Consider the following 26872-nt stretch of genomic DNA (forward strand, 5'->3'; position numbering starts at 1 on the left):
ATTAATAGATTAGTAAGGAGATTTTATGAAAAACTTTATGACATCATATTCAACAATGAACAATTTCCTTGAAAGAAAAAGAATACCAATGCTCACTCAAGGAGAAATAAAGAAAACCCCAAGCCCAGATGAATTCACTGGTGAATTATAACTGTAAAATAAATAAAGGAAACCTCATTTAAAAGGGAGTCTTGCCTATAGGTTGCCCTAGTTTGCTTGTCCTGAATTGCAATTCTCTGCTTTTCCCCAAATAAACTCATTTTCCTGGTAAAATAACTGGCTCTTCTGTTTTTTTTTTTTAAGGTCAATATAACAAATATTTAAAAAGCAATTCCAATTCTAAATAATTCTTCCAGAAAACTGAAGAAGAGGTAATGTTTCCCAACTCATTTAATGAGGCCATTATTACCCTGATACCAAAATCAGAAAGATATTACAAGAAATCCACAAACCAAAATCCCTCATCAACATAATATAAAACTTGTGAACAAAAATTTAGCAAATCAAATTCAGTTATATGTACATATAAAAAGGATAACATATCATGATGAAGTGTTTATCCTGGGAATACAAGGTTAGTTTAACAATTGAAAATCAATGTAATTATAAATGCTATAATAAAAAACAAAAAAACATGTGATTTACCTCAACAGATATACAAACAGCATTTGAAAAAATCCAACATCCATCCCTAAGAAAAATGTTCATCAAACTGGGAACAGAATGGAACTTCCTCAACCTAATTAAAAGCATCTATGTAAAATCACAGCCAACATCATACTTAATGGTAAAAAAAATGAATGATTTCCCTCAAGACCAGGAACAAAACAAGAATGCCCATCCTCTTCACTTCTATAACACTATACTGCAAGTTCTAGCCATTGAAAATAAAGAAAATACATCCATATGAGAAAGAATTAAAACTCTTTATTCATGAATGACATGATTGTCTACGTCAAAAAACTGATGAAATCTACAAAAAAGCTACAAGAATGTCATTTTATCAAAGTTGTAGTATACAAGTTCAATATAAAAAAACAATTGTTATTTCTACATACTAGCAGCAAAAAAATCTGGAACATGAAATTAAAAACAATGCCATTTACGATAGCATGAAAAGTAGGAAACAGGTAAAATACACAATAAAAGATGTGTAAGATCTGTATATTGACAACTATAAAACATTGATGAAATTAAAGAAGGTCTAACAAATTGGAAAGAGATACCATGTTCATGGATCAGAAGACTCAGTGTTGTTAAAATGTCAATTCTCCCCCAATTGACTTATAGATCCAACCCCATCTCAATCAAAATCCTAGTAGCCTTTTTTGGTGGAAACTGAAAATCTGACTCTAAAATTCATAAAGAAATGCAAAGGACCCAGTTCAAAACAACTCTGAATAAGTAGAAAACGGTTGGATGACTAGCAGTATCTAATTTCAAAACTTAATTATAAAGAAACAGTAATGAAGGCAGTGTGGTAATGGAGTAAAGACAGACAAACAGGTTAATGGAACAGAATAGAAAGTACAGTAAGTCCCCCACATACGAACCTTTAAGTTGCGAACTTTCAAAGATGCGAACATGCATTCGCATGTCCAATCACGTACAAGTGGCTGTGCTTTTGTGTTCTTTACTGTACAGTACTGTATAGAGTACAGTAGTACAGTATCTTTATTTCAAGCCCAGGATGTCTGGAAGTAAGAGTAGAAGCAGTGGTGATGTAGCTGGTACTGCTAAGAAGCGCCAGGAATTGGAAGCCCAGAGAAAGGACAAAGAGAGATAATAGGAAGAAGAAGTAACTGAAGAATCAAAGATTCACGACACAGGAAATGGCAAGGCAAGGGGATTTTCTTTATTTGAGGAGGCACTGTTAGTTTCTGAGGCACAGGATCTGAATGTAGAATGGTACACGAAGGTTGCAGCAGCCGTTCAAAACGCAATCCAGTGCTGTGTCATTTATGACGAGAAAAAAAGAGCTACTACCAAGACATCACTGGATCATTTTTTCTAGAGGGTAGATAAAATTGAATCTAGCAAGGAACCAGAACCTGTGCCATCAACGTCAGGCGTGAGTGAAATTGCAGCTTGCCCTCCATCTCCTACTGCTGCTGATCCTTCAGCTCTACCATCTCCTACCCCCCTCCCTCCTCCAGTCAGTAACCCTTCTTGCCTCTTTACTCAATGCCAGCCCCTGTATGCCAGCTGTTGTACTGTACTACTGTACTTTTCAAGGTACTGTACAATTTAAAATGTTTTATTTTTTGTTTGTTCATTTTTTATGTATCATTTGTGTGACAATATTATAAAGCTATTACAGTACAGTACTATATAGCCAATTGTGATAGTTGGGTACCTATGCTAACTTTGTTGGACTTACGAACAAACTGGACTTATGAATGTGCTCTTGGAACGGAACTCGTTCGTATATAGGGGACTTACTTTATAGAAATAGAACCATGCATATTTAGGCAGCTGATTTTTGATCAAGATAGAAATGTAATTCCACAGAGAATGGATAGTATTTTCAACAAATGGTGCTGGAATAATCAGGTGTCTGTGTGGAAAAATTAGTTTTGAACCATATATTGCACCAAAAACAAATACTGAATCAAAATGTATCATAGATCTAAAGATAAAACCTAAAACTATAAAACTTCTAAAAGAAAACACAGGGGAAAACACTTGAAATTTGGGGCAAGGCAAAGATTTCTTAGCTATAACACCAAAAACATGCTACAGAGAAAAAATAAAAATGAAACACTGTCTTTATCAACATTAGAAACAATTAAGAGAATTAAATGACAATTTATAGACTGAGACAAAATATTTGCAAGGCATAGCTCTGATAAAGGACTTGCATCTAGACTATATTAGGAACTGTCAAAACTCAATAATAAAAAAGTGACCAAAATAAAAAAAGGGGGTAAAAGATGTCAATGGGCAATTCAAAGAAGATAAATGGATGGCAAGTAAGCACATGAAAAATGCTCAACATCGTTAGTTACTAGAGAAGTGCAAATTAAAATAATATGAGATACCGTTACATACATTTTAAAATAGCTAAAATTAAAAAAGAATGATCATTATCAAGTGTTGGTGGGGACTTCCCTGGCGGTCCAGTGGTTAAGAATCCACACTTCCAATGCAGGGGGCGCAGGTTCAAACCATGGTTGGGGAACTAAGATCCCACATGCCGCACGGCCAAAGAAGAAAAAAAAACAACAACAACAACAAAAAACAAACAAATCAAGTATTGGCAAGGATATGGAAGAACTAAAACTCTCATACACTGCTGGTGGGAATGTAAAATGGTACAGGAACTGAAAAACAGTTTGGTGGTTTCTTAAAAAGTTAAATATATGATCCAATCATTCTACTCCTGAGTATTTAGACAAAAATGAAAGGCATGCATCCATGTAAACACTTTCACATGGATACTCACTGCAGCTTTACTGGAATATCACAAAACTGCCAACAACCCAAATGTCCATCAACAGGAAAATGGACAAACTGTTGTGTATCCATACAACGGATATTATTCAGTGATGTAAAGTAACAAACTATTGATACACTCCAATAACATGGATGAATCTCAAAATAATTATGAGAGAAAGAGACAAAAAAAGAGTATATACTATATGATTCCATTTATAATCATTTCGAGAAAATGTAAACTAACCCGTAGCATCAGATAGTAGGTCCCTGGTTGCCAGGGAATGAGGGGCAGGGGACTGTGAGTTCAGGATGTGAGGCAGGAGGGAAGGATTATAAAGGAACACGAGGAAACTTTCAGGGGTGATGCATATGTTTATTATCTTGATTTGGTGATGGTTTCATTGGTGTGTAAATATGTCATAACATTAAATTATATACTCATTTTGTTGTGTAGCACACCTCAGTAAAGTTGTTTAAAAAAATCAATGGTCTAGCCCAAAAGAATAGGTTCCTCTACTCCCACTCACCAAAGTATGTTTCAACATATAAATTAACTATACATACTAAAATTTAACACTACTCTGCTCCTCATTAAATCTTATTTGAGCTTCTGTACTTTCCTGTGGATTCTGAGGATTTACTGAAAGGTACAGGTAGTGATGGTGAGAGAATGAAAAAGAATTTTAGGAGATGGGCCTATACAAATATTGAAATATACTACTATGGCTTTAATTTCACTCATGAGGGTTTTTATTGCTAATGGGAATTTCAAAGATTAACATTTGATCATCAAAGTGCTTTATACATTCTTAATGATATTAGCTAACACTAACTGAACACTTATTATAACTATGTGGTACATTTATTAACCTGGTTTATCTTCATAACAACCCTGAGGTAGGTACTATTACTCTCTTCACTTTACAGATGTGAAAACTAAGGCACGAAGAGGTTAAGCACCATTCCCAAGGTCACATAGCTAGTAAGTATGTAACACATAACTAGTAAGTAAGGATAGGCATCCAGGCAGTCAGTCAGAGTCTGGCTCATAAGTACTAAACTATACCTCTCAATCTTCCCTATTAAACTCAATATTGATGTCTGAACTTTACATAATTAATTGCTGCTTTCTTTCTAAAGTAATAACTATCATGTACACACAATAAGTGCTCAATGTTCATAGCACTAAGTAAGCATTCATGAAAAATATCAAAATCTGTTTCAGAAAAAAAAATCAGTTTTTCATAACAAAGTTCAACAATATTGCTTTATTATATATTCACTGAAAAAATTTAACTGAAATTAAGGACAGTTAAAGCTAAGATGGCCATACAATTTGTTATCCAAAATGGGAAAGTTGAGAGCCAAAGGCATAAACCAGGACTGTTCCAAGCAAACTGTGATATATGGTGAACCCTGTTAAAGCAAAAAGGATATAATTATTTCTGGGGTAAAATTCAGCTAAGTTATATAAGACTGAGATTGTCAATTTATATTTGGAGACAAAGACTGATTTCCAAAACCAAAGTGGATTCTCCTTAAATGAAAATGAAAATGCAGTAAACATGGCCATATCCTAAATGCTTATAAAACATTATAATTATTGTTTCTTTGGAAAGATGAACAGAATGCTGATTAGTTTACAATATCAAATAGCTTCATAGCACAGTATCAACATTTTGCTACTTTCTTTTAAAGAACCTGAAGTAGTTTTAATAGGGCTTAATCTATCTTACTTCTTTTTAACCTCCCTGAAAAACAAGCAGTAAAATCTCCTTGACAGAATGACGAGAGGATGGATGACAGATGAAAAAGCAAATGTGTCATTATCTTAGGTAATATTCACTGAATTTTCTTGATAGCTAAGAGGAAAATGAGCTCACTCACAGTACACAAAAATCTGTCCCTTCCATATGAATAATTTTCCACTTTTTTCAAAGTAGATATAGTAGTGTTGGCCAGGTTTAATAAAAGATACTGTGCTACGACAAGAATGATCACTTATATACAATCACCTGGGTATTTAGTTAGATAATCTAGTTGGAAGAAAGCCATTACTAATTAAAATGATTAACTTAATCTAACTTAGACTTAAAGATTTCCTATTTTTTTATATCCATTTTAAGTAAAAGTCAGCAAAACTCCAAATTCTTTGAACAAACACTAATACGGGAGAATAGCAATTTTCCTATTCTCACAGTACTCAGATGGCAAATTCATTAAAGTTTGGAAACTACTGATTAACAATTCATCACTTCTATTTCAAATTTAATCATGTGACTGAGATAAACCATTATTTTCACTTCAGTTATTACTAATTATACTGCAAGCATTTTAATTTGGTCAAATGTATTACAATTCATACTTCCTCAGTATAAAAGACTGAGTTCCATACATAAGTAACACTTTCTGCCCTGATTACAGGTAACAACAAATAATTATCCCTCACAATTAAATAAGAATATAATTCTAATTACTGAATTTGCTAGTGCATTTCCCTAGCTTTGTTTAGACATTGTAGTCTTTCTCTAGTATTATTTGGCACAAGGTGTTTGAAAGCTATAGTACTAGAAGTTCTAGAAGTATTTCAATATAGTGTTTTTGTTTTTGTTTTAAATTTTTATTGAAGTACAGTTGATTTACAATGTTGTGTTAGTTTCAGGTGTACAGCAAAGTGAATCAGTTATACATATATCATATATCCAATCTTTTTTCTTTTTTTACATTCTTTTCCCATATAGGTCATTACAGAGTATTGAGAAGAATTCCTTGTGCTATACAGCAGGTTCTTATTAGTTATCTATTTTACATATGGTAGTGTGTATATGTCAATCTCAATCTCCCAATTCATCCCCCCCCCCACTAATCCCCTGGTAACCGTTTGTTTTCTACATCTGTGACTCTACTTCTATTTTGTAAATAAGTTTATTTGTACCCTTTTTTTTAGATTCCACATATAAGTGAGATCATGTTTGTCTTCCTCTGACTTACTTCACTCAGTATGATAATCTCTAGGTCCATCCATGTTGCTGCAGTTGGCATTATTTTGTTCTTTTTTATGGCTAATATTACGTTGCATATGTGTACCACATATTCTTTATCCATCCCTCTGTTGATGGACATTTAGGTTGCTACCATGTCCGGGCTATTGTAAATAGTGCTGAAATGAACATTGGGGTGCATCTATCATTTCGAATTATGGTTTTGTCTGGGTATATGCCCAGGAGTGGGGATTGCTGGGTCGTATGGTAGCTCTATTTCTAGTTTTTTAAAGAACCTCCATACTGTTCTCCATAGTGGCTGTACCAATTTACATTCCCACCAACAGTGTAGGAGGGTTCCCTTTTCTCCACACCCTCTCCAGCATTTATTGTTTGTAGATTTTTTGATGACGGCCATTCTGACTGGTGTGAGGTGAGATACCTCATTGCAGTTTTGATTTGCACTTCTCTAATAATTTGTGATGTTAAGCATCTTTTCATGGGCTTTTTTTGCCACCTGCATGTCTTCTTTGGAGAAATGTCTATTTAGATCTTCCACCCACTTTTTGATTGGGTTGCTTGTTTTTTTGATATTGAGCTACATGAGCTGTTCATATATTTTGGAGATTAATCCCTTGTTGGTTGCTCCATTTGCCAATATTTTCTCCCATTCTGAAGGTTGTCTTTTTGTTTTGTTTATGGTTTCCTTTGCTGTGCGAAAGCTTTTAAGTTTAATTAGATCCCACTTGTTTATTTTTGTTTTTAGTTTCATTACTCTAGGAGGTGGATCAAAAAAGATCTTGCTGCAATTTATGTCAAAGAGTGTTCTGCTTATGTTTTCCTCTAAGAGTTTTATAGCGTCCAGCCTTACATTTCAATATAGTGTTTTAACTGTAAAGCTGCTGTGCAATATAGATTAAGTAACAAGTAATAAGCTTTGGTATACTTAATTTCCATATTATAGGAAAGAAGTAGGTGAATGATAACACCTTTCCTCTGAGCCTTCTATTATTAAAGGGTTATAGACCTCTTTCTTCTCCATTCCATCCACATAAGCCAAGCTAATCAAGCCTTTCTTCCTCCAGAAAGTCTTCCCTAACATGTGGTAGACTGAAGAGAGTTCTGGACTGAAAATCAATTCTAGCTATGCCACTCAGTGTATGACCATGGACAAGGTAAATTCTGCACACCTTGGTTTATCTATCTGCAAAATGATGGACCAGATCCCACCTAGCTCTAGAAATCTATGACTTATAAATACGTGAACAAAAGACTTCACTTAAAAGCAACTTCAAGCCAAAATGGAAAAGAAATATTTACATAAAACCTGACCACTTATTTCAAATTTATAGCCATTCACAGTAGTACATATATACAATGGAATATTACTCAGCCATAAAAAGGAATGAAATTGGGTCATTTGTTGAGACGTGGATGGATCTAAAGACTGTCATACAGAGTGAAGTAAGTCAAAAGAGAAAAACAAATATCGTATATTAACGCAGGTATGTGGAACCTAGAAAAATGGTACAGATGAACCGGTTTGCAGGCAGAAATTGAGACACAGATGTAGAGAACAAACGTATGGACACCAAAGGGGGAAAGCTGCGGGGGGCTGGGGGTGGTGGTGTGATGAATTGGGCGATTGGGATTGATATGTATACACTGATGTGTATAAAATTGATGACTAATAAGAACCTGCTGTATAAAAAAAAAAAAAAAAGAACCAAAACAGCCAAGACAATTTTGAAGAGGAAGAAGAAGATGTGGTAGTGATAAGGTGTGGAGACTTATTTATGCAATAACAAGACTTTTAAAATAAAAGTAGTGTAATGTTGGCATGGGAGTGGGCAAGTACTGTATGTCAATGTAACAGTTCAGAGTGCTCAAGAAATGACCCACATATAATGAGAACTTGGTGTTATTATAAATTGGCATTATATTGATTAATTTAAAAAAAACTGACTACTTATTTCAAATTTATAGCCATTCACAATAGGAAAATATTTATATTTCTATATTGTACAAAAAAAAGCTTATAGTGTAAATTAACAATGCAAGGTATACTTGAGGAAAAGATTAAATAGTTTGTGAAAAGATTATTCAATTAAGTATTTATTATGCTAGGTATGATAGGAAATGCAAAAGTGAATATGACATTTAAAGCTCCCTGAGTGGGAAAAATAAAAATGCGTACAAATGAATATATAACCAGGGAGAAAGTGATTAAGTACTAATACTCTAATAAAAGTACATACAATGCAGTAATAGGAACGCAGTTGAGGAAAAGCACAAGTTGCTCTTTTTAAAGAAGATAAGGGAGGAAGCCACAAATAACTGTCCTATAAAAACTTCTACTCGGCAATTCTTTTTTTGGTCAAGGGTGTATGTAGCTGAAATAAGTGACATTTTACTGACTTAAATTATTGTAAAATTTAGATAGAAATGCCTTCTAATTAATCAGGTATTATTGTGTTTATTTTTAATATATTGTGACACCATGAAAACTTCATTACTCTCTTGCCTCTTCTACTCTTGTTTTGTTTACCAGATTCTTCTCCTTGTCCCCACTGTTTAACAAAAGGGAAGCAGCAATGTCAATGTTCTCAATGCTGAAACTATTGTAGCAATAAGACACACAAAGCTAACATGACTTCCACTATCACCCCCACCCCCACCCCATTTAACTGAATGAACAAATTCTAGGAACTGTGCATGGACAGGAGGCAAACAGAATCATCTTCTATATGCTTCTGATAGTGACACTCACCAATGTCAAGAAAAGCACTGAAAAGGGAAAAACAACTTATAAGGAACTATAATTGAGTAAAACAATTGTCATGAGGTGACAGTAAATGTTACAGTTCTCCCAACTAAAGGGAACTAGTATAAGGGGTTATGGGTAACTGAACAATAGTTTACCTTCATCACTAATTTAAAACAGACAAGAAATTATCGAATTGTTAAAATGTACAGATTTTTTTTAAAGTTCATATAGCTCATTTGCTCAGTAATCTGCCACTATTTTCAGAAAAATTCCAAAGACAGAACTAAAGTAATTTAATCCATAAAAAGGGAATACATGAAAGAACTTGTGAAATATTTCAACATCCCCCAATATCTTTTTCTATGTTAATTTCTCCAGAATATCAGACTAAATGAGGTGAGAATAAAACTGAATTTCGATATCTATTATTCCTTAAGCACTACACAGATGCAAACATAAAACACACAGAACATGGAAAACCAAAAATCTAAGCACAAGTGGCATATAAATCTCTATTTCAGCATTAGATTCACTGTTGCTAGTTATTTTTTTTTTAAGGAACACAAGAGTATCATGTGTATAGCTTTAAACATTGGAATTGTTCCTTGGGAAAATGTACTTTTTGACACACGACCTGGCTGACTAGAAAATACATATATTTAATGAATAATATTAGTAGTTTCAATCACTTTATAAAGGGAAATCTGACAAATTATAAATAAACCAAATTGCATAGAAATGGAATTTTGGAATTGGAAGGAACCAAAGGGAGAACTTAATCCCCAAATTTTACAGATGAGCAAACTGAGGCAGCTAGTTAGTAGATCAAAAACTAGCACTCAGTTCTCTTGGCTTCCAATCAGGTGTTCCTTTTACTACACCACACAGCACACTTGTGTTATGGCTAAGATCCAAACACAATCTCCTCCCTGTTTTTCTAATGTTTAAAAGGTAATGATACTCAAATCTCTGATTTTCTTATTCTACAGTGATCAGGATACAAGATTTACTCCATAATGTATCCTACAGATTAGCTAATGTCCTTGAGACAATTAGGTTTTATCATTAGCAGATATTAAATACAAGCAAATCCTTTTGTCTTAAAATGTTTTCTACTTCAAAATGTAGCTTAAAAGCTTTAGGGCCCTATAAACCACATGCTGACAACTTTGGGTTGTTGTTTTAAAACTTAAAATGTTTAGACTATAAATGTAAGAATTAGTATACAAGCCTTGACCTATTATTTTTTCCCTAAATTAAGTAAGGCCAGTTACTTTGAAACTTCACTAATAACAACAGCCACTAGCCACCTGTGGCTATTAAGCACTTTTAAAATGTAGGTACGTCCAAATTCAGACGGGCTATAAGTATAAAATACACACCAGAATTTGAAAAATTAGTATGAAAAAAGAATGTAAAATCTCACTAATTTTTAAAATATTGATTAGATGTTGAAATATTTTGGGTATACCAGGTTAAATAAAATATATTATTAACATTAATTTCACCTGTTTCTTTTTGTTTTTAATGTGACTACTAGAAATTTTAAAATTTTAAAATTACATTTCTATTGAAAGAGCTCTTAGCCATCAATTGTAAATATCTAGGTACAACTGATAAAAAGTTTGTATATTCTCTAAGAATAAGTTAACATTATAAAAATCACCTACATAATCACTAGTCAATGTCTATGCTAAAGAAGATATGATGTGTAAAATCATACTAAATGCAGAAATCAACTTTAGTTGGCTTTATATATTTTTCCTCAGTAGATTTACATTTTTGGTTTTGGTTAATACTGGAACTGGTTTATATTCCCTGATCACATATGAACTGATAAGAGAGAAATGTGCCCCAGAAGCATGGCAAAAAAAAAAAAAAAAAATTCAGCCTTTGTCTTCTTCAATCCACACATATATGTGAATTGACTTAAAAACAAATACTGTGATTTAAAAACAAATACTGACATAAAACACCATCAGATACTTTGCAAATGCAGACTAGGCTATAACTTAAAGATTTCAGGAATTAACAGTAATTCAACAAAACAAAACATTTATATAATTTATACCTTTGCTCCATCTGAAATACTGTCCCAGTTTCCACCACTCAAAGAGAACTTTCCATTGCCTATACGCAGCAGTATCTCTTCAGGAGTATCATTGGGGCCATTAGAAAATGGAGTATAGCTATTAATAAAAAAGATTTAAGCATACATAAGGGCCTAACATATATATTAAATCTAATTGAAAGTGATGAGTATAGAACTACAAGCATATATTTACTATAGCAAATTAAGAATACCACCTAAAATTTCCCTTTACTGTTCATATCAAATTTTACATTTCAAACAATAAACTTAATCCTAATAAATTATTTAATAAAATGAAGAGTCTTGCCTACATCAATCATCTTTTTTTTTTGCCTTTGATCAGTTAATCAATGTAAAATAAAATACATTTATGTAGCTCTATATTCTGAAAATCAGACCAGAATGAAACATGCAAATTTTGTATTCTCACAGGCATAAGTTAGCAAACCAAATATACCTACTATGAAGAAATTGTTAATTTCATATATTCATAATATATTTATTGAATTGGCTCAAATTTATTCATTAGCATTTTATCAATATTATCAGTGAAAACAAGTTAACAATAGTTTTAATTAATGTTTATGAAAAACTGGTTAAATATTTATATCAGTGTAACAGAAAAATCCTCTATAGCCATTAAAATTATTACATGGATCAATATTCATGGACAGGAAGACAAATACATTGTATGAAGTTAAAATAGGTTAAAAAAGAATTATAGAATGACAAAAAGTGATCAGTTTTATACCATTGTAACAAATGGAACTAAGAATGGTATTCAAATTTGGGAACAGAAAGACTTATGGTTAAAAAGTATGAGGAAGATGTCTTAATATGTTAATGTGTTAATTCCCTCATGTAACAATTAAGTTGAGATAAACACACATACATATGCACACACACAAAATGTTTTGTTTAGTCATAAAGTAAATATTTGAAAGCAGCTATCTGGAAATCATATCCCATGGTTTGAAACCAATACTGCTGATTGCTGTTCACATGCAAACTTGAGCTACCCTTAACTTTAGCACTTGCTGTGGTCTATAACTATTTTGCATACATCTAAAAGTACGTGGAATATACTGACATGTGATTATCACCAAGCCAATAAATAATTTAGAGTCACCATTTTCATAACTTATCTTTATAAAGCTCCTGCTATGTCAAGCATATTTAATTATACTAAATGGCTTCTTTAAAAACTCACACCTAAGTACATTATAATTACATTATAATTCTTCAAATTCCATTCTACACATTAGACTTTGCTAAACCTAGCGTTTATCTACAGCTACACATTTTTACTCCTAAATAAAAGTGCTATTCATTATTAAGAGTAAAACAGCATTTGTATTATTTATAAATTAACAATATTAACACAATCCAATGGTTACATTTTTTAGTATTTCTTTATCCTTTTAAGAGAAGGCAGCTGTGCGTGTTTCTGTAGTTTAGTATTGTTACTACTTTATTTAGCTTTCTTATAAAGCTCAATCTTACTAAATCTCTACTGCCAAGAGAACCAAAATTCAAGTACTTAAAAAAAATTAACATCAGCAAGTTCAGTGGGTAAGCACCTGCTGAACCATGAAATTATTTTATGCTCAAGTAAACATTTTCAAAAAGTAATGCACTCAAATGTAAAATATCAAAGTAAAAATATATGCTTTATTTTAGAAGTTTTAGTTCTAATTGAACAATCTTTTAATTATATATCTAAATAATGCCTCCTTAAACACCTTACCTTATGTTTTTTTAATTTTATAAGTACATAATATATAATATTTTGAAATGTTGATAGCATTTTCCTTAAGGTTACTTTCATCTGTCCTCTTTCTAGATGAAAATATACAGGTGAAATTCAAATAATGATGTGAATTAATTTGAGTATACAAATTTCTTACCCAGCCAACATTGTGTAAAAAAGGACTCCCAGACTCCAAATATCACAAGCAGCATCATAGCCTTGTTGCATAAGAACCTGAGAAAGAAATACTCATCTGGTACTACTCAGTATAAACTCAGTTTTCTCATCTAAAAGAAAGTTGTGTTTCTAATAATCTCACAAATGTTCACAATTTAGCTCATTTTAATCTTTTCAAAAATAGATTCACAATGTTAAAGGCAAAGTCTTCTGCAATTAACAAGCATTCAATAAGTGGCTATTAATGTGATTAAGCAACATGAGTGATACAAAAAAAACAACCTTTTTAAGATATGATCCCTGACCTCAATGAGCTTTCACTCCTCCTCTCAGGAAATCCAGACACATCAAAATTTAAAATAATATGTACAGAGAGCTTAATATATTCTACACAGAGTACTGTCTTTTAACCCTGACACTGACTCTATGAGATAGATATTACTTCCATTTTGAAGATGAGGAAACTGAGGTAAATGTTAAGTAATTTGTCTAATATCACAAAACTAGTGAGTGGTGGAGCAGGCATTCTTACTCTAATGTTTGTGATTTTAATATCTATGATAATTGCCTCCTTACTACACAAGAGGTGGTAAGATAATATATAATCTCATGAAAGCAAGATGAATTTATATTTTATATACAAGGCTCATATCTTTAAAAAAATTAGTATATTTCTGGGTCACAAACACGCATTTGATAAATTCTGAATGGTTTCATTAATTTTTCTTATAATAATTTTGGTAGTTTTTCTTCTTTTGAGACTAGTATTAATAAAAATCAAATAACATATTTATTATATATTCATGTGAATATTCTCTGTGAAGTTAATAGCTAGTTTGAGGTGAAATAAGACCTTTTTTTAAATTTAGAAAAACAAGCCCACTGCTAAAGCCTTTAGACATAGGAACAAAATAGAAACATTATTAATGCATTAACACTGGGGATTGTATAACCACCAGAATGGACATTTCATTTATAAAAGGCTAAAAATATTAATGTTTAGCTTTGACAATGGCCAGACTTGAATAATAAGTATCTAACTAACTTAAAATTCAACATATAATGTTTTTTTCATAGTCAAAGTGTATTTATAAGAACACACGTACCTGCAAACTTGGGAAGCTGAACAGGCTATCAAAATACCTATTTAACTGGCTTATGTAAATAACACAAGTGGAGACTACAAAGGCCCTAATAAATAATGAGGTAGAGCTAAACAATTCACATCACGATAAGCCTAACCTGGCATCCTCTAGTGAAACATAAACCTCTCCTGCTTTTTTCCCCTATCTCTTTCGTTTTCTCATCACTTCCTTTTTTTTTTATAATACATTTATTTATTTTATTTATTTATTATTCTTGGCTGCATTGGGTCTTCGTTGCTGTGTGCGGGCTTTCTCTAGTTGCGGTGAGTGGGGGCTACTCTTCGTTGCGGTGCACGGGCTTCTCATTGCAGTGGCTTCTCTTGTTGTGGAGCATGGGCTCTAGGCACGCGGGCTTCAGTAGTTGTGGCTCACAGGCTGTAGAGCACAGGCTCAGTAGTTGTGGCGCACAGGCTTAGTTGCTCCGCGGCATGTTGGATCTTCCCGGACCAGGGCTCGAACCCATGTCCCCTGCATTGGCAGGTGGATTCTTAACCACTGCACCACCAGGGAAGCCCTCTCATCACTTCTTGTAGTTCTGGGCATCACCATGTTTTCCCTGGTTCCCTTAGGACAATAGTCTTAAAGGTTCCCAGATGATCCAATGCAAAGCCAAGGCTGAGGGACTGCTTAGTGAACTAGTTGGGCAGGCAAGGGTTAATCAGTGAGTCAGCTATAGGTATTTCATACTCCCAAAACCTTCAGAGTTAATGAGAAGAAAGGCACTGGAGGAATCATATTGCTTAATCTAATTAGGGTCAACCATGAAAAACTTGGTTTAGCTTTACCACACACTTAAACCCATTTTGTATGTGTAAAGAAGAGGCAGTCTACTTTTGTTCTAGAGTAGGTCTCAATGTCCTATTAATAGTAAGAACATACAGCCATAAAAAACAAGGCAAGGTAGCGGGATGAATGAAAGAGTACAGTGTAGAAAGTAACGTGTTTCATACCTTCTTACTTGCATCGAGTTAAATACAAAGAAGATAGAAGTCAGAATTAAAGTAGTTAATGACTTTACTTTCTCTCTCATTTGGCTTCCCAAATCATCAAAATGTAACATAGAGATTCTCATTCAGATAAATTCATATTTGGAGCAAAACATATGACAGCCCAAAGCCAGAGCAAAGCAGGGTAATTTCACATTTACTTTTTTAAAAGAGTTGCAGGCATAGCATCCATCCAATATATTGTAAATTCCTCTAGTTCAGGATCATTCTTAGACCTCAGTAGACATTAAATGTCAGTTGAATAATATGATAGATTTGCTTTTATAAAAGAATAAATATTTTTTGAGATACATTAATTTTTGTGACATAGGTATAGTACAAGCACATCTATTAAGTAAATAAGCCTTAAGAGGTTGACTGAATTGATGCATATCAAAAAAGTGAATGAATATTCCTTATTGTTCAGCTGAAATTGTACTACTAATTAGTTTCTCTTTTAGCAAATAAGGGCTCTTAATGAACTGTGATGAAATAATGAATTTATACTCTCATAAATGCTATTATTTATTCAAATATCTGCATGGATACTTGAATCTTTCTGATTCTAGTTTAAAAGATGATGCATTGGGCTTCCCTGGTGGCGCAGTGGTTGAGAATCTGCCTGCCAATGCAGCGGACACGGGTTCGAGCCCTGGTCTGGGAAGATCCCACATGCCGCGGAGCAACTGGGCCCATGAGCCACAACTACTGAGCCTGCGCGTCTGGAGCCCGTGCTCCGCAACAAGAGAGGCCGCGATAATGAGAGGCCCGCGCACCGCGATGAAGAGTGGCCCCCGCTTGCCACAACTAGAGAAAGCCCTCGCACAGAAACGAAGACCCAACACAGCCAAAAATAAATAAATAAATTAATAAAAAAAATGATGCATTTCATACACTTCACTAATAATTTTTGAAAGGGTCTGAAATTTTAGAAACAAATCTTACCCCAAACCTGTTTTTCATTTATAACAATTTACAAATATGCATTGATTGCTAGCAGAGGCTTCAGCTCTTGATAATAAAACTTTTCAAAGCATTTTGAAAATACAAATACTAACCTAGCCAAAGGTAGTTCAGACACTAGAGGCATTAGTTACAGACAAGTGGTCTCCACATGCCCACCTGAAAACCTTCACTATTACAATGGTGAGAGTGTCTTACTACAATGGAAGTCTGGTAGGATAAAAAGCATCAATGGGCTGTATTCTACTCTGCAGATTTGTACTCATTTGAAAATGTTTACCTAGCCATTAATCTAAAAATGTTTACCTAACCATTAATCTAAACACAAACATACTGTATATTTTTCATTTTAATGAAATGAGAAATATACAGTATACCCTATATTTAACAGAAGAGCCTTAATCTCAAATTTCTATCTTCCTATTCTATAAAACCATTAAAATGCCCTAGAAAAGCTAATTTTTTTATGTCTAAGATATCTCTTACACCTGGGGGCAGTACAATAACCCCTTCTTGGATCATGCATGCATCCCAATTTTTGTTTTGGGAAATACAGTTTCCATATATTTTAATGTGATAAAAATTTGTACATTCATTATTCTATGAATATAATTAGAATATAGATTAAAGCACATTCTCTGGATACATACATAATTTCTTACAGGGCAAATCTTATCATAAAAACCCTGTAAAGCAGGTGTTATACTTGTTCCTCAACATTAACATCTTAAAGGAAGATTTAATAAATTTTAACATGGGAACTTTTCACTATTAGAAAGTTATTTTCCTATTTTCTATGTTTCTATTTTCATCACTAGAAATATTATTTTTCTAATAGCTACATTAAAATACAGATTTGTTGATATTTCAATACAAGAAATATACTGTATCTTGTATTATATCTGATATGCAATATTATCCATAAAGGACTAGTATTTAATGCAAAAAAAAAAACATGCACATGAGATAGGAATTCATCCTCAAATTATTTTATTCTTCTTCTGACTTGGAAAATTCAATTTTTCTAACCTGAGGATATCTGTGTATTTTGATTTGTGTTAAACATCCGATAATCCATATGACTTAGCATTATTCATAACATATAAGAACAGTTCTTGACTTTTACAAAGAAAACTTAAAAAGAATCTATATGACCAATGCCATCCTGATTCATTTTTCATCACCCATACTTTCACTGCTGTGGGAGTTGCTACTGTCAAAGCTCCCATCCCCATTATCAGAACTGACAGACTGCTGGAGCTTGCCAAATGTGAAACGTGCACCCCTTGACTTCCTCATCATCACCTTCCCTGTCTCTTCTCTCTTAAGATCTACATACGAATGTTATTTGCCAAGAAAAACCCCACTGCTTATAAAAAAAAAACCCTGTGAAGCTGTTTTCTCCATGAATTAGAAGATCTTAAAGATAATTGGGGATGGCATTGCCCATGTTATGTATAATGCTAAACAATATAAATCACCTCATGTTCAGCACAAACCAAAATATCTGAAAATATCCTGGCTTTGTTACTCAGTGAATGCTGTTATTAAGTACTTTGAGCCTCAGTTTCCTCATTTAGAATATTTAATATGTTTAAGGTGAGGTTATCTTCACTCTCTGCCCTATTCTAAAAGGGTATGATTCTGAAACCACTATGTAACCCAACAGAATAGAATAATCTGATTATTACATTCAGGTTGGTTTCAGATGCTAGTTATTAGTCTGAATATTTATATTGGGAGCTATCAGAATTGAATGATTTAAAGAGCTTTATAGCTGGGAAAGGACAAGATAACTCAGCTTTTACCTACCTACCATAACACATACATGATATCAAATACATTTAACTAAAGGAAAAGAATGAAAGGCAAATACTGAAGTTTTAAAGAATACCTCAGGTGCTACAAAGTTTGCAGTGTAGCATGGAGTTAAGAGAAGTCCATTTTCTCCTCGAAGTTGTTTTGCAAACCCAAAATCACAGATCCTAATGGAGTCTGCGTTGGCTGATTCATCCATGTATAAAATATTACTGGGTTTAAGATCACGATGAACAACCTTGAACATTAAAAAAAAAGCTTTACATTTCTATAGCTAACTAAATATCTGTGGAATAAAACATTGTAAGTTAATATATTTCCAGGAAAAGGAAATGTCTCAATCATAAAATTTTGAAAATGATACTTTCTCCATGATGGCCCCGACAACCTGAAGTACACAGACGAAATTATCTCTGTCAGACAGATGTGCCAGTTTTTATCAAGCCACCAGTTTTGTTAACCACTTCCAATCTCAAAACTCACTTATCAGTCCCACTTGTGGATATAATGGACTAAGACCCTACTCAACACCCCCTCCCCACAGTAAACAAATATAAAACCTGAGTAGAAAAATCAACTACCTTGAAGGTACTGGGGAATGAGCAGGAGACAAGACTCTGGTGGGGAGTACATACTTGGTTGAAGGAGGGAGCTGCATGAGTAGGTTCCCATATCAGTCAGTGGCTTTTAGCCTAGAGCTTAGTACAGCCCCTAGGGCACACAGTAGTAGTAAAGACATGAAGAAAAGGCCACTGTCTTTCTGGCCTGGAGGACCAGAAAAGAAATGCTGGGAAACCGTGAATGCTGAGTGGAGGAATACAGTAAGGGAAAGAGCCAAAACTGACCCTTGAATCAAAAATGTGTAGAGGAGGTTCAAAGTAGTTCATAAAGACAAAAGATATAGACAGAGACCACAGCTGCTGCTCAAAAAGCAAAGTTTTCAGCACAAACCCTGCTAAGAAAATTACCCACTGAAAACAAAACAAAACAAAAAATAATCACTGGAGAAAAATAACAGAATATAATAAATCTCCATAAGTTAATACACAAATGTGCAGTACACAATCCAAAATTATCTGATATACAAAGAACCCCTCCCCCCCAAAAACGGAACACAGTTTCAAGAAAAAAGAAAATCAATTCCAACTCCAATATAAACCATGTTGGACCTAACAGCAAGCATTTTAAAGTGGCTATTATTGTGATATGATAGATGTGCTCAGTAATGCTATGGTGGTAATCATACTGTAGTATATAAATGTCTCAAATCAACATGTATACCTTAAACGTACACAATATTATATGTCAATTATAGCTCATCAAAATGCCTTTGTTCAAAATTCACAAGACTAAATAAATATAAGAGAAATTAAAAAGTAAAGTAGCTCCTATAACTATCTTCAGTGAAGTAAAACAAAATGCTTTCAATGCATGAAAACTCGGCAGAAAAACAGAAACAGTAAGAACCAAATGAAATGCTAGAAATGGAAAATATTCTGAAATTCTCTATGTGATGATTTTCTTTCTGATACACTATCCACTTCATTTAATCTAGTCCTATTTTTAATCAGCAGTTTGCTACATTAAAAGGTCTTTCAAGACAAGGATCAAGACTTAAACCCATGGTTGAATCTGCAATACCTTTTACAATGTCTGGCATGTAGAAATGCTCAACACATGTCTGTCATTAATTTACTTAATTGATGTATTGTTTAATTTCTAAAATAATAAACAAAAGAGGTTTATCATTTTCTTCTTCTCAAAAATTCTGGTCATCCTTTATTTTAGAGTGTGCTGATAAAGACAATCAAGGAATTGAATTATTATAGAACTACTCCTTTAGCATTATACAATTTACATTTCAAAATGCTGAAAATGTACTCTATAAAACCACACTCAAAAATGAGTTCTGGCCCCTGTAGAATTTTCATTATGTCATTGCTGAGTCGTTCATTGTTTTATTGTTTATACATAAGTGGGTACATATCTACTACTACAACTATTCAAACTTACATTTTTAAATTATTTGTGACTTTGTTTTCTTGTTTAGCTATATATATAATAAAAGTGACCTTTTTTGATAACTCAGTTCATTTGCTTTCTTTATGAAGAGATAGGAAGCAAAATAACAGGGCTGCCTCTCCACTAGAAATTTCAATATAGTAATACTTCAAATGTTTAGAATCCAAATTTCTTACTGTATTGGGGGAGGGGCTGGCAACAATCAAGATATGCAGTCTTGCCAGAACTTTATATGTTAGGCATAGTATAATTTGAATAATATTCACAACAAGTCCTTGGATAACTCTTTTATGTTTCACTTTTAAGTTTGATTAGGTTTAATAATTTAAAAGTCAAGGTTAGATATATTTGTATAATTCAAACCACTTTTACAGCTAATATGCTATTAAATTAGGGCTAACAGGTAGAGTGAAGAAAATTAATAAGGTATTACCCAATTTCCTAATCCTATAACCTTCACTACATTATGAATTTTATTAGGCTATTCCATATAAAAATATGTGATAGAAAAAGTAATTCATTTTAGGTGTCATATCCTATATATTATTTTGTGAAGATATAAGCCCCAGAATTAAAAGGAAGAATATAACTACAACTTACTCCTTGACAATGAAGATAGTCAACTGTGTTAGTTATTATAAACAGTACATCACTAGCTTCCCGTTCTGAAAAACATTTTTGTTTGAGAATACGGTCAAGTAGCTCTCCTCCTTTCATCAAATCCGTAACAAGGTAAACATATCTACCATCATCATAAACCTAAAAAAGAACATATTTTATAAATGATATTATTTATAATTACAATTCTGAAACGTTTTAAATTATATTTACTTTGCTTTTCTAATGAACCTCTAGTGTTAAAAAATATATTATTCCTTTAGTATTAATATAGTGCAGGCTCTACTGAAGGTTAAACTGGCTAAATGGACTCTTACACCATTCTGTGAGACCATGTGAAACATATAATTGTTTTAACTTTTGAAGTTTTCTGTTATACTTCATCAAAGAATATAAATGGAAAAATAAAACTTTGTGCCTCTCAAATGGCATCTGTCTCATTTTTTTACTGTATTATAGGCACTTTCCTTCCTTAATGATAGTAAGCTTCCTTCTGGCAGTAAATATATTATTTGTTTTTTAATATCTTCCCCATAGTCTATTATCTGACATGGTGTCTTAAATATTTGTTGAATTCAAATACTATATCAAGGAGAATATATTAAAAATATGTACACCCTTCTATTCAGATCATGTGATATCTACATCTACACATACAAACACATATGTGTAGACATATATCTATCTATCTATCCACACACATACATACATTTACATATACATAAAATACTATTTAAGGATTATAAATCAAAATGTATATCATATTATCTAAAACAAACCGATCAAGGTGATGGTTTATTTGTCTGCCTTTTCTACAGAGGAAAGAGCATTATTTTCTTTACGTGAAAAGTCAGCATTCAGTAACATCTATTAATATGAGTTATATGTTCACTTTAAAAAAAGTAGACTAATACTATTTCACCCAAGCAACAATCCACAACGCTACAGCCAACTGCTGTACAATCAAGAAAGTAAAATCTCCTAGAATTTGGCAGATTCCCAATCTCCTGTATCTTCTATACTTGTAGTACTAGAGAATAATAAATGTTGCTGGTGATAATGTTAACTAGTTAACAGCTAGAATACATTCAAGTAATCAGGACACTCTCATTTACCAACCATCATAGTTCCTTTCTGACGTTTTATAATAAGGGTAGTAGTATAAAATCACAGGGGGAAAATGAAGAACTGAAGTGGCAAATTTAAGAGTCTTAAGATTTTGTGGCATGAAAGTAAACATACCATGGACATGAAAAGTTTCAATAAGAAAATAAAGTGCCAAGTTATAACTTCATTAGCTTAGCTGATACATAGATTTTAAATACCTACATCCTTTAAAGTGATAATGTTAGGGTGTTGTCCATAGCGCATCAAAATTTCAATTTCTTCTGAGGGGTCTCTTTTACTTTTGTCAATGATCTAAGAAATAAGACAAGAACAATCTCAGAGGAAAAATATTTTCTTTGTCTAAAAATGAATGACATAATTTCAATTTGGTTATATTTTCAAGAAAATAATAAAACTCAAGAGTAATGTTTATCTCACATTATTTTAATATTTACAAATTTCCTATAACTGAAACAATAAAAAACACATTATATTCCACCTAACTAAAACTATACTGATAATTTGATCCAAATGTGACAGTAATTGTCACAATTGTTCAATCTTAACATACTACATTAAAATAAAATTATTCAAAAGCAAGACATTCATGAAACACACTGTTCCTCCAAAATAAAGTCTTTTTTTATTGAACAAAATAAAGTCTTGGAAAGAAATTCAAAACGAAAATATTAAGTCTTAAGAGGTTTTCCGCATCATTTTATCTTTGCTTTCTCCACTTGCTCCACTGAAAAACTGTCTGTCAGTTAACCTGCAATTTAACTTACACATATAAAACAAACCAAAAAAAGTTAACCTCAGAGACAATACCTTCACTGCAAATTCCATGTTGGTAGCAGTATGTATGCATCGTTTGCAAACAGAATAGGAGCCAACACCAATATCCTCTTTCAATTCATATACTTCACCAAATTGTGCAGCATTTCCATTTATCTGTTTTTGTTAAAAAGTAAAATACAAAAGAGAATGATATGGTTTCACATTTTTTATCTTCTCTCCTAAGTATACATTCTTCTTAAATCTTTTAAAAATCAAGAATAATTCTAGAGAAGTTTTATCAGTATTTATAAATGGTTTACACAGATTCTGAACTGATCCTAAATTGTAGACTTTCTAGATCCCCAAAGCCAATACAATAATTAAATCAACTAGCTAATACATCACCCATTACATTTTCTTGCCAAAAGAGATCACATAAATACATAAATATAATTAAAGGTTACTACTGTCTGCTTTTTTCCAAAACATATGGAGACATCTTTAATTCATTATACAGAGATAAATGAAGCAGTTAAAAATCACTTAAAAATCACTGTAAATCCATTAGCAATAACTGAAAGAAATAATTATCCGTAATCTGAATAATCTAAGTGGAATTTACCTGAACAATTGGTAATACATTTGCACTTGTGATCGGAGTGATTTTATATTCTTCTGCAATAGAAGTTGCAACAAAGCTGAATCCTTTGAAGAGTTGATGAGCATTAGCACTAGCTGGCAAACCAGGAGAATCTAATGTCCAAATAATTATATTTAATTAGAACTACACAGAATTTTATGATATGAAATGTCAACATTTCTTTGAATATAAAGGAAACCATTAAATGTTATCATCAGACATACTATATTAGGTATTTGATTTATTTTATATTATCTGTTTCCCCATACTATTATGCAAGCTCCATGTAGATTATAATTTTTGTCTGTTCTGTTCACTTCTGCACCGTCACTGCTTAGTACATAGTAGGTATTCAATATTTGTTGAATGAATGTATGAAACAGATGCCAATAAAAGTAAACCTCATTAAATTCTAAACTATAAGAGTCAGAGTGATATATCTCATATCTTACCTCCTACCCCCATCCTCTAATGCATTAGCATGTCAAAAAACTTTTAAAGTAAAAAAAAAAAAAATGTTCACCCTTTGCTCTAGTCTGTGCTTCCCTAGTAAATATTTCCCATGTAAAGCCTCTACTTGAAAGGTGTCCAAGCAATGCTGTATATAGGATCCACACTTCCACACAGGGCAAACCACCCTCTGCAAACTTACAATTCTTTTAGTTTTTACCTAAGAAGCTAGTTTACTTTTTTAACCATCTAACTGAATAAAAGCCCTGATGTTACACATAAACATGCATTACCTTTAGGTGTTTTTGCAGTAAATTCAGGATCAAAACAAAAAGTATCATCTGGTTTTCCAGAAGCCGGTTTGAAAGGAGGCTGAACTTCTCTTTTATATAATTTCTAGAAGAAATAACAGAATAACACAGAAACGTATTAATACTTGAAAAATTATTAAAGCAGAACATGATATTCACAGTCCTTAACAGAATACTCACAATTTCATAAATGAAATTTCAACAGGCTTCAGATACCTGTTAACCAAATTCTAAATTCTAACCTGTTAACCAAATTCTGTGTATCATATAAACTTGAGAGATAACGTACAGAATCAAATGAGACCAAGAAACACAGCAGCAATGCCACAGGTTGCATTCACGAGGAATAATTCTGTTCAGTTTTGGATTTCAAAAACTGACTTGAATTCTCACTGGTAAAATAACCATACAGAACATATCACAATGTTACCATGCAGAAATAACTAATAACATTCTAGGATATCAAACTTAATAATTAGTCTATCTCCAAGAAATATGCATTATACCTATTTTGTTTTCACATAAAAATATGCATTAGATGCACTGTTTAGAGCTCTTTTTATAGAATTCACAAATTTAAACTTGTCTAACAATCTAACTTCCTAAAATTTATGTTTTTGAAAGACATATAAAATATCTTACAACATAACTGTTTTTTGGAAATCTACTTTTTTAAAAGCTCACAGTCCCACAGTGAGGGAAAATTAATAGAGGATTACTTTAAAGTAATTTTCATTTACTTAAATATGTACACATTCCACTCTTTTATTATTTAAGAGGAATAAACAAACTGCTTAGATATAAAAATAATGGAAAAATAATTTCTAGTTTTTCTAGTTAAAGAAAAAGGAAGAGCAGAGAAGCATTAGAAAAAAATGACAAGGGAATGCAAGGACACCGAAAGAGGGATGCACACAGATATGACAAAGGGCAGACTCCCATGCAGTATGTTCACTGCGTGGCCTTTCAGGATATTACTACTATTAATGTGTTGCAGTTTTACAACTATAAAAAATAAATCAAAATATTAACTTCTGAAACCTGTTCTACAAGCCAGAAGAAATAATAATTTGGTCAGTGAATAGTGGCTCTCTACCTCTGCCTTAGAAACCAAAAGAGACACTTTTTCTTTTGGGAAAATTTTCAATACCAGTGCCAGAATTAAATAATCAAAAACACTTACCTATGATGATTAATAGTACATAAAATACATAAAGCTGTGTTGTAAACAACAACAAAAAGTGAGCTTTTCTAAGAAAAGCTCATTAGTCTGGGAGTTGCAACTTAAAAAAATTTAATACATGACTTTGCAGAATTTCACAATGTTTCTGTTTTCATGTTCTCTCAAAATTTAGTAAAATACCTATATACAAAGATTTTCACTTCTTAACAAATGTAATTTGTTCTAATACATGACAAAGAACCATTTGAAATTAAATAACATCTTAGATTCTTTAGAATTCATTTTTCTATAAGAATCTGTCCTATGATTCATCCCCCTTCTCCTTTCTCTTCTTCCCCCCACATTCCCCAACCTAGAATAGGGGAGAATATTAACCATATTTAACAGGTAAGACAAATGAGCAACAAAAATTTACTACATATCATCCACACATCTACTGGTTCAAGGTAATTTCATGAAATGCTACACCTGTAAATAAAAATCTCATACTAAATATAAAACAAATGGATTAAGTTTATCAGCAAAGTCCATATATTACCATTTACTCTTCAGTTTTTGTTTTTATTAAAGGTACTCAGTAACGAACTTTCTACTGAACTTACATTCCAGTCAATATTTGCAAAAAAAAGATGTCTTTTGATTTCGTCAACTCCTTCTGAACCTATAAAAATGGAAATAATTTTTTTACCAGTCTGATTTTTTTAATCTGCCTACCTGGCTTCCAGGCTATTACCTGTAAATAGGAGTACACACATTTCATAGATTCCCTGAAGTGAAAAGTTTACGATTTCTTATCTGATGCTTTATTAATTGGTCCTCTGAATTTAATATAATAAAAAAATAGCTGATGTTCATGCTGAAGCACATAGGGTATCATGAAATACTGAAATGCCTTCTGAATCAAATAAAAATCATATCTAACATAACATTAAAATTAAAGCAATTTTCATTTTCTTCATAATTCAATTTATGATCTCATATCTATAGGCCAAATTAAAAATGCAATGAATAAAGTGACATTGAAATTTTAACACATGGACATAAACAGGGTAATAGGATCACATTTGGATCCAGGGAAAGGCTACTAGAAAGTAGCCAAATAATGAGCAGTTATGGAAACATAACATTTATCCTGAAGAATATTGGAAGGGACAAAATAATTATCTTCAAATATCTAAAAGGATTACCTATAGAAGGGAGAATTCTGTGAATTATGTCAAAAGAGACATTCATATGATATAATGATATATATTAAACATAAGTTCTGAATAACTAGACCACTCCATTTTTTAATGATGGATATAACAGAGTTTACTGGAATCTGCATACATAAAACGTAGAATTCTACGTATAAACACATAGCAGCAGTAAATGAACTTAGGCCAGAAAACATAAAGTTATAATTATCCTCCCAAAGCATGTAGTATATTGTTATAAAAGCTAAGAAAATAAACAATACCCAATCTATTTGCTGGATTCCTTTTGAATAACATCCTTAGAAGACTTTGTGCTTCAGCACTAAGAAACTGAGGCATTCCAAGTTTTGCTCTGGAAAAGAGGATTTCAGAAAATTTCATTTAAATCTAGCCATACTTCTAAATTGATAAATCCCAAAAAGAATTTTAAAGAACACTTTCACAATGGCAA

General features: G+C 32.5%; 1 protein-coding gene across 6 annotated transcripts in view; it reads right to left on the reverse strand.

The window, feature by feature from the left end:
* The window catches only part of RPS6KA6 (ribosomal protein S6 kinase A6), a 146386-nt gene that overhangs the window by 23766 nt on the left and 95748 nt on the right, over window positions 1-26872 (reverse strand). For all 6 annotated transcript variants that reach the window (XM_036841133.1, XM_036841134.1, XM_036841132.1 and 3 more), the window contains 10 exons: window positions 26685-26773; window positions 25828-25886; window positions 24025-24127; window positions 23264-23394; window positions 22693-22815; window positions 22087-22176; window positions 20740-20898; window positions 18194-18355; window positions 13186-13262; window positions 11258-11375 (listed from right to left, as the gene is read on the reverse strand). In XM_036841133.1, the coding sequence (XP_036697028.1) occupies window positions 11258-11375; window positions 13186-13262; window positions 18194-18355; window positions 20740-20898; window positions 22087-22176; window positions 22693-22815; window positions 23264-23394; window positions 24025-24127; window positions 25828-25886; window positions 26685-26773 (1111 nt within the window). The remainder of the gene's footprint in view (window positions 1-11257; window positions 11376-13185; window positions 13263-18193; window positions 18356-20739; window positions 20899-22086; window positions 22177-22692; window positions 22816-23263; window positions 23395-24024; window positions 24128-25827; window positions 25887-26684; window positions 26774-26872) is intronic.

This window comes from Balaenoptera musculus, chromosome X (assembly GCF_009873245.2).
Source record: "Balaenoptera musculus isolate JJ_BM4_2016_0621 chromosome X, mBalMus1.pri.v3, whole genome shotgun sequence".
Taxonomy (NCBI): domain Eukaryota; kingdom Metazoa; phylum Chordata; class Mammalia; order Artiodactyla; family Balaenopteridae; genus Balaenoptera; species Balaenoptera musculus.